Raw genomic sequence first — 8391 nt, forward strand, 5'->3', positions numbered from 1 at the left:
TTATTGCGCAAAAATGCCTTTCACTGGTCGCCTGCTGCAACTGAGGCCTTTCTACACCTTAAGGAGGCGGTGGCATCCCCACCGGTCTTGCGGCTTCCTGATTTCACTAAGCGGTTCACCATCGAATGTGACGCTTGTGGCACCGGCTTGGGGGCAGTGTTGATGCAAGAAGGGCGTCCCATCGCCTACTTTAGCCAAGCCTTGAAGGGCCGTGCTCTGCTACTGTCCACGTACGAAAAGGAGTTGCTCTCTCTTGTCTCGGCCGTCTAGAAATGGCGGCCGTATTTACTGGGGCAACCCTTCAACGTCAAAACTGATCAGCAGTCACTCAAGTACCTTTTGGAACAAAAGGTTGCGACCATTTCCCAGCAAAGGTGGATTTCGAAGCTCCTTGGCTATGATTTCATTATTGAATATAAGAAGGGTAAGGAAAACCTGGTGGCATATGCCCTTTCACAGAAGTATGAGAATTGTCCTGCCACTGCCGACCTCTCCATTTCTCTTATTTCTTTTCCCACCCCGAATTGGGTGGCCGATCTCAAGGCTTCTTATGGTTTGGACCCAGAGATAGTCTATTCTACTCAATCTTCAGCAAAATCCAGCTAATTTTAAAGACTTCTCCCTACAACAGGGTCTCCACTGAAAAAGGGTCATTTATGGGTGGTTCGACACTCACCATTTCAGCTTCAGTTATTAAAATTTCTTCATTCTAACCCCACGGCTGGCCACTCTGGTTATCATAAAACTGTCCACCGTGCTAAAGCTAATTTTTACTGGTATGCGGAAAGATATCCGCCAGTTTGTGCAAGAATGTGTTGTTTGCCAGGTTGGCAAACCTGAGCTTATCCACCCTCCGGGCCTCTTGCAACCACTCCCTATTCCGAGCAGGGTTTGGTCTGATATCTCGATGGATTTCATCGAAGGTCTGCCGATTTCTCATGGTTCATCGGTTATTTTGGTAGTGGTGGATCGTTTTACTAAGTACGGGCACTTTATTGCTCTTTCTCATCCATACACGGCTTCTAAGGTGGCTCAGGTTTTCATAGCGAATGTGTTGAAACTTCATGGGATGCCGACTACTATTGTTTTAGATCGCGATCCCGTATTCACCAGCTCTTTTTGGTAGGAATTGTTCCAACTCCAGGGTATTTCCTTGGCATTCAGTTCAGCTTATCATCCCCAGTCTGATGGCCAGACTGAAGCCTTGAACAAGTGTGTTGAAACCTACTTGAGGTGCTACACGGCTTCTAAGCCTAGGGATTAGAGTACATGGCTTCCCATGGCTGAATGGTGGTATAACACCAACCATCATTCTGCCACGAGTATGACGCCATTCGAGGCCGTATATAGGTACCCTCCTCCATCCCTAATTTCCTTGTGCCCGGTACTGCTGCTAATTTGGTTGTAGATGTGTAGCTCTACACTCGAGGATTGCGATTCCATCATCAATATTTTAAAGGAGAATTCATACAAAGCTCAGAATAGGATGAAAAAACAGGCTGATAAAACAAGAACTGAAAGGGTGTTTCAGGAAGGGGATTGGGTGTACCTTCGCCTCCAGCCGTAACGTCACAAGTCTCTTGCTACTTGCAAAAACTTAAAGCTTTCCCCTTGCTTTTTTGGTCCCTTCCAGGTTCTCCAAAAGATTGGGACAGTGGCCTATAAGCTGGATTTGCCAGCAGCAACTCGCCTCCACCCCGTATTTCATGTGTCCTACTTGAAGAAGAAGTTGGGACAGCACATGATTCCTCTTCCCACTCTTCCGCCGGTGGATGCCAATGGAGAAATTCAACCAGAACTAAAGTCTATTCTGGATACACGGGTCAGTGAGCATAGGTGTCACTCTCTTACTGAGCTTCTTGTTCGTTGGAAAGGGACAACCGCTAAGGAGGATACTTGGGAGAAAGCTTGGAAGCTTCGGGCACAATACCCGCACCTTGTGGGCAAGGTGCTCTAAGGGGGAAGACTTGTTATGCATGCAATTGAGAGGGGTTTGGATTAGGGATTGCAGAATTAGGGATTGATCAATACGGCTAGTAGGAATCACTGCTAGGGCTGAGGTGGCAGAGAAATAAGATGCTCTGCGTTTTTTGTTAAAATTATTGTCGTTTTATGCTTTCTGTGTTTTAAGTTTTCCTTGGTGCGTTTAGTAGCATTTCCTTGTAATGTTCTAGAACTTTGCTAGGCGGTTGAGAGGAGAAGCTCCAGCTGGCATTCTGTTAGAAGGATAAACAGAATGGGTAGTTTATATATAGCTGGGTATGGGAAGGAAAGGAGGTAGAAAAGAATCTAGACGTTAGTGACTCATCCTCAGGAGAAAGAGCCTCTCGAATGCTCATTATCTTTTTTTAATGAAACTCTAGTATTTCTCTCTATTATCTTCTCCATAATTTCTCTAAAAAACCCTAAACCCAAAAATAGCACTTAATAGAAGGCCTGTTCCCACTCACAAAAAGAAAAGCCCCCTCCAAATGCTTTCCTTTCTTTTCGGGAATATAAGGACGCTTCTGCATTTCGGTGTTCTCGTCAAATCCCTTTTCTTAATACCCCTATTCTCCTTTCATCCGGAGCTGCCATAACTTGGGTTCATCATTGGCAGATTTACGACAAGTCTTCCTTAGGCTTAGGCAACACAACCTGAAGATGAACCCTCTAAAGTGCTTCTTCGGAGTATCGTCAGGGAAATTCCTCGGCCTAGAGACAAGAAGAGAAGACAAAGTAGGAAAGGAATAGCTAATCTTGATATAGGAAAAAAGGGAAGAGACGAACATGAGAATTATCAAAGGAACATGAGATCGGTAACCAATTACACACGCTTCCTCCCTAGCTAGTTTGACCACGAATGAGTCTGATTCCCCTCATTGATTGGGCCTCTTGATCTCGCTATCATTGAATCAGTCATTCATGCAGGGTCTTTCTAGTTCTATTTCTAGTAAGGTGATGGGTTCTCTCTCGCTCCTCTTCTCATGTGCAGGGATAGGCTCATAGTACGTGAGCCAGTCAAGAGCTTCCGTACAAGGGAACTTCATCCAATCGGATGGGATCAAGTGTGACTTTTCACGCAGGTAAACCTCAGCTTTAGTTGGCAGACCAACCACTTTCTCTACTGATCTCTTTAGCCCAGGAACGCTTAATTTCCCAACCAATAGGACGCGGGATAGCCCATGTCTTCTCTCAATTAACCGCAAAGAGGACCCCCCTTTAGACACCGAGAACTCAAAAGCTTTAGACTCAATGTAAGACCAACTCAGATAAGCCATCTTCCATAACCAACAAACAAGCCCAATAGAGAGACAACAGAAGAAGACGATGGAGACGCGCCTACACGCCTTTTCTGGATGATCTCCAATATCTATCTCCTCAAGATATTATACCAATTTTTCAACACCACCCTAAGTTGGAGACAAAAATATAGGGCAACACTTTTTCTTGAAGAAGTAAGTTGGAGACAGAAAGCTAGGGCCATGTGGTTGAGAGAATGGGATAAAAATATATATATAAAAAAAAAATAAATAAATAAAAAATAAAAAATAAAAAACAGTGTTGTGAATTCCCATCGAAGAAAATAACCTAGTGGACTCTTTAGTCATCAAAGGTTCCATATCTTCTAACTCTGCTGAAATAAAAGAGTATATAGTGCAATTCCACAATCAATTGTATTTCAAACAGTTTACTTGGCGACCAAAGGTGGATGGTCTTTCGTTCCTTTCCATTGATGTGGAAGAGTAATTGGTTGGAAAGAGATTTTGAGGAGCAAGTGTGGGAGGTGGTGAGGGATTTGAATGGTGACAAGGCACCGGGGCCAGATGGTTTTACTATGGCTTTTTCCCAGAAGTGTTGGGAGGTAATGAAAGAGGACATCATGGCAATTCTTAAGGAGTTCCATAGTCAATGGAAGTTTGTGAAGAGTCTTAAGGCAACCTTTGTTTCTCTTATACCAAAGAAGACAAAGAGTTGTGGACGTTAAGGACTTCCATCCAATTAGTTTAGTGGGTGGGGTTTATAAAATTCTTTCCCAAGTTTTAGCAAATAGGCCAAAATTGGTGTTGGGAAAGATTATCTCTAATTCACATAATTCTTTCATCAGAGGTAGAAATATTATGGGTTTAGTACTAATTGCTAATGAAATGTTTGGATAGGTGGATTAGATCGGGAGAACTTGAAGTGTTGTGTAAATTGGATTTGGAGAAGGCTCATGTAAATTGGGAGTTCTTGCTCTATTTGTTGAAGAGATGCAGATTTGGGGAGAAATAGAGGAATTGGATAGTATGTTGTATATCTACAGAGCGGTTTTCAATTCTTGTGAATGGTTCACCATTCGAATTTTTTTCTAGCTCTCATTATTTGAGACAGGGTATAGCCGCCATTGTTTGTGGCGGTTATGGAGCCATTGAGTAGGATGATGATTGTACAATGTATAGAGGACTTTTGTCAGGTTTTTTAGTGGGGTCAAGGAACAAGGAAGAGTTTTTAGTGTCTCATGTACTATTTGCTAATGATATTTTGATTTTCTGTGATGCAAATTCCAAAAAAACTTCGACATTTGCAGTGTATTTTCTTATGTTTTGAAGCAAATTTTGGGGAAGATCAATTTAGCAAAATCGGGAATTGTTCTTGTAGAAGCAGTGGGAGATGTAGAAGAATTGGCCAGTATTCTTGGTTGTAAAGTATCTTCATTGCCAATGAAGTATTTGGGTTTGCCGTTGGGTGCTTCTTATAAGGCCATATCTATTTGAATGGCATTATTGAAAAAATGGAATGTCGTTTGGCTGGATGAAAAAAACTTTATTTATCTAAAGTGGTAAGATTGACTCTGATAAAGAGTATGCTATCCAATTAACCTACGTATTATTTATCTCTTTCCCTGTTCAAGTGCGAGTGGCTAAAAGACTTGAGAGACTTTAGAGGGGTTTTTGAGTTTAAATTTCATTTAGTGAATTGGGTAAGGATTTGTGCTCCGATAAAATCAGGTGGGTTGGGAGTTAGAAATCTGATTCAGTTCAATCGAGCCCTTATGGGAAAATGGTTGTTGCGGTATGCTACAGATTATGAATATACTAAAGACCCTACCTCTTTACTTTCCAACGGAAACAGTTAAAACATTTCCATCGTAATATATCTAAAGTATGGAGTTTCCCAAAATGGGAAATCAACGATTCCGAGGTTGCTTAGGATTCAGGCTAAGGTTTCTGTTTCTGTCTCTGTCTCTGTCTAGGTGTTATGTCGGTGGGTACCTTAGAATAAAGCAAATGACAAAAGCTAATGCGAAAAAAAATGAAAGGAAAGAAAAATCGAGAGAAACGAAAATACATACGAGGGTTTCGGGGCGGGCGTTCTGGCGGAGACGGGCTTCGAGCTCGGGGTTGCGTGTGTTGGTGACCTGCATCACGCCGTACCCGATCACCCCCGGAACGACGCCGCATATAGTGGCGAAGGCAAGGAAGAAGGGCTTGGACTCCTTCGTCCTCCTCACCAGCCACCTCCACGTCGCGCTCTTCTCAAACAGTATCGACATTCAATCTCTGTAAACTCTCCGCCGTCTCTCTTCCCTACAATTTCTTGGTTTTTTATTTTGTAGTTTTTACCGATTTGGAGGAGAATGACAAATTATGAGACTCTCGGCCCAGTTGAACGGAAAAGGCTTTGTTAAAGGCCCTTGAGTTTCTTTATAGGGCGAGGTGGATGGGGCAATCAGTTTTTTTTTTTTTTTTTTTTTTTTTTTTTTTTTAAAGATAATGAGGCAATCAGTTTAAATCACGGGCTGGTTTGCTAGCAGCGGATTGTTTCAACCAATTATTAGAAAGAGCATAACTTCCATACGGTTGTGGCATAAATAAAGCATTTTTTGCCTTCCAATGAAATGTTGACATGTTAGCCTGTAACAAAAAAATAAAATAGTTTCAAAACACTGGATTTGGTCTCTAGTGTTTATATTTGCTACGAAAAAAAACACTGGAACGTCTCTCTCCTTTGTGGAGGTCGTTGCCCAGACGAATGCCACCACCCACGCCGGGAGCTCTAAGAGTCACCTTCTAAAGTGCGCATTTTCTATTCAAATTGCATTCGTGTGGTTAAAATTAGAAGTGGGTCTTGGGTTTCAAGGGTCACCAAGGCTTTTTTGCCTGGACTTTTCATTCTCCAATTACTTTTGTTTCCAAATTGGTGTTTGATCCAACAGGTGAAGTGGGTTCTGCTTGTTTCACGCTGAAAGCCCCAAAAAGTCCCTGATTTACATTATTTTGATGACTTATTCGATGAACTGTTGTCTTTCCTTTGATGGGTTAAAACATTGGTCCGTACATAGTGTATTTTTGTTTTTATTATTTTTTGCAAAGAAAGATGTGAAGATTTTAATCAGAGAGGGAGAAACAGACGTTCTGGGGCAGCGGGTATGGGAACAATGGTGGCTGTGCGAAGGAGAGTGAGGTTCAGAGTGTTTTTTCCTAGCAGATGTTAACACTACGAGACCAAATCCCAGTGTTTTGAAACTATTTCATTTTTTATCTAGGCTGACGTGTCAGTGTTTCATTGGAGGGCAGAAAATGCCTTGTTTATGCCACAACCGTATAGAAGTCACTCTCTATTAGAAATCCTAATACCTTCTTTTTTTTTCTTTTTTTTTTTTTTTTTTTAAAGAATTGTGTATTTCCTTAAGATTTTGAGTCTTAGAGTTCATTTGGGTTTCTGATTTCAAAAAGTACTATTTAAAATAATAATTTTAAAATGTGCGATTTAAAAAAGTGATTTTCAAAAACCAAATTAAGCGTTTGGCAAAATCACAGTTTAGCATTTAAAATAGCAAATTAACTTTTAAAAAATTATGCATTTTCAAAAAAATACTATCTTACATGCGATTTGAAAAAATAGATTTTCTGCGTTTTCAAATCTCAATTTTTAAAAATACAGTTCCTAAACGATTAATATTCTACGAGTTGGTTTAAAATCGCACTTATTGTCTACAAAATTCCAATCCCAAACGCACCCTTGTTCTTTTTATTTATTGTGAGTCCTAGTTTCTTTAGGAGATGATTATTTTTTTTTGCCTATAATAAAGCCCACGCTAATAGGCTTACATATACGGACACATGGTATCTTAGAGCAAGATTGCATAAATCCACATCCAATTATGTCATGTGGAAGTTGAAGATGGCGGAGTTGGCTATGGAATTTCAATTTCTTGCATTAAGTGACTTAATTGTATTCAATGTGGCTGAAGAAATGGCTACTAAAGGCATGTAGGATAAGTTGTCTAACATTTACGAAGGAAAATCAATATCAAACTAGATCCAATATCTCAGAAAAATGTGTGCAATCTGAGAATGAAAGATAGTTGTCGTTTCAGGAGCACCTGAATGAATTCAATGCCATTGTCAGTAAATTGACTGATATCAAAGTCAATATAGATAAAGAAGAGCGAACTACCATTCTACTTTGTTCCATGCTAGACTCATGGGATCGATATATGGTGTAATTATGCCCTGGTAACACTACTGATCCCAATTTTGGTTGCTTGCTGAAGAATCTTACAAAAAAATATATAGTGGGAATTCTTTTGGTGACACAATGACAGTTGGAGAAAAATTGGCTAACAGTGAGACTCTAGTGACAGTGGGGGAAATCATTTCGATCAAGTCAAAGTTGAAAGGGAAGAAAAAGGAAATGTGCTAGATTTATGGTAAAAAGGGAGACTCATGTAAGGATCGTAAACTTCAGGATACAAATAAGGAGAGAATCAAAACTGATGTGCCAGAGAGTTCAAAATCTCATGGTAACTAAAGGTATCCGAGTTTAAAATCGGTTGATTTGGATTTTTGTGAAAACAACCTTTTTGGTAAGCATCATAGATATATTCATTTTCTTTGGTTACAATCAAACGTAAGAATGTTTTAGATTTAATTCATTCAGATATTTGGGAGTCTCTTGTTGAATCCATTGGTGGTTCGATTTATTTTCTTTCTTTTGTTGATAACTTCTCTAGAAAAGTTTGGGTCTATATGCTCAAAAAGAAGAGTGACCCTTTTTCCCGTTTTAAAAATGTGAAGGCTTTGGTTTGGTTGAGAACCAAGCGGCCGGGGAGAAAACTGATGATGAAATCAAATATACTACGAATGAATTGAAGTAACTTTTCTTTGAGAATGGAATTTTCAAACGGTATATAGTTTTTGGCACACCACAACAAAATGGTGTGGCGGAACGGTTGAATCGTACGTACTTTATTTGATCGTGCTAGGAATATGTTATTAAGTGTTGCTGGGTTAGAACATAAATTTTGGGCTGAAACTGTTCACATGGCTTAATTGCTTCATTGTTAATTACTCATTGACTACTACACTAAAGAGTAAAATTCTTGAAGAAATACGGTATGAGAAGTCACTACATAAAGAGAGTACA

At 40.1% G+C, this 8391-nt stretch overlaps 1 protein-coding gene across 2 annotated transcripts in view; it reads right to left on the bottom strand.

The window, feature by feature from the left end:
* The window catches only part of LOC133865750 (uncharacterized), a 30113-nt gene extending 24469 nt beyond the window's left edge, over window positions 1–5644 (bottom strand). For both annotated transcript variants that reach the window (XM_062302214.1, XM_062302213.1), the window contains exon 1: window positions 5315–5644. In XM_062302214.1, the coding sequence (XP_062158198.1) occupies window positions 5315–5515 (201 nt within the window). In that variant the 5' untranslated portion in view covers window positions 5516–5644. The remainder of the gene's footprint in view (window positions 1–5314) is intronic.
* Between the last annotated feature and the right edge of the window lie 2747 nt (window positions 5645–8391).

The sequence above is a fragment of the Alnus glutinosa genome, chromosome 4 (assembly GCF_958979055.1).
Source record: "Alnus glutinosa chromosome 4, dhAlnGlut1.1, whole genome shotgun sequence".
Lineage (NCBI taxonomy): Eukaryota > Viridiplantae > Streptophyta > Magnoliopsida > Fagales > Betulaceae > Alnus > Alnus glutinosa.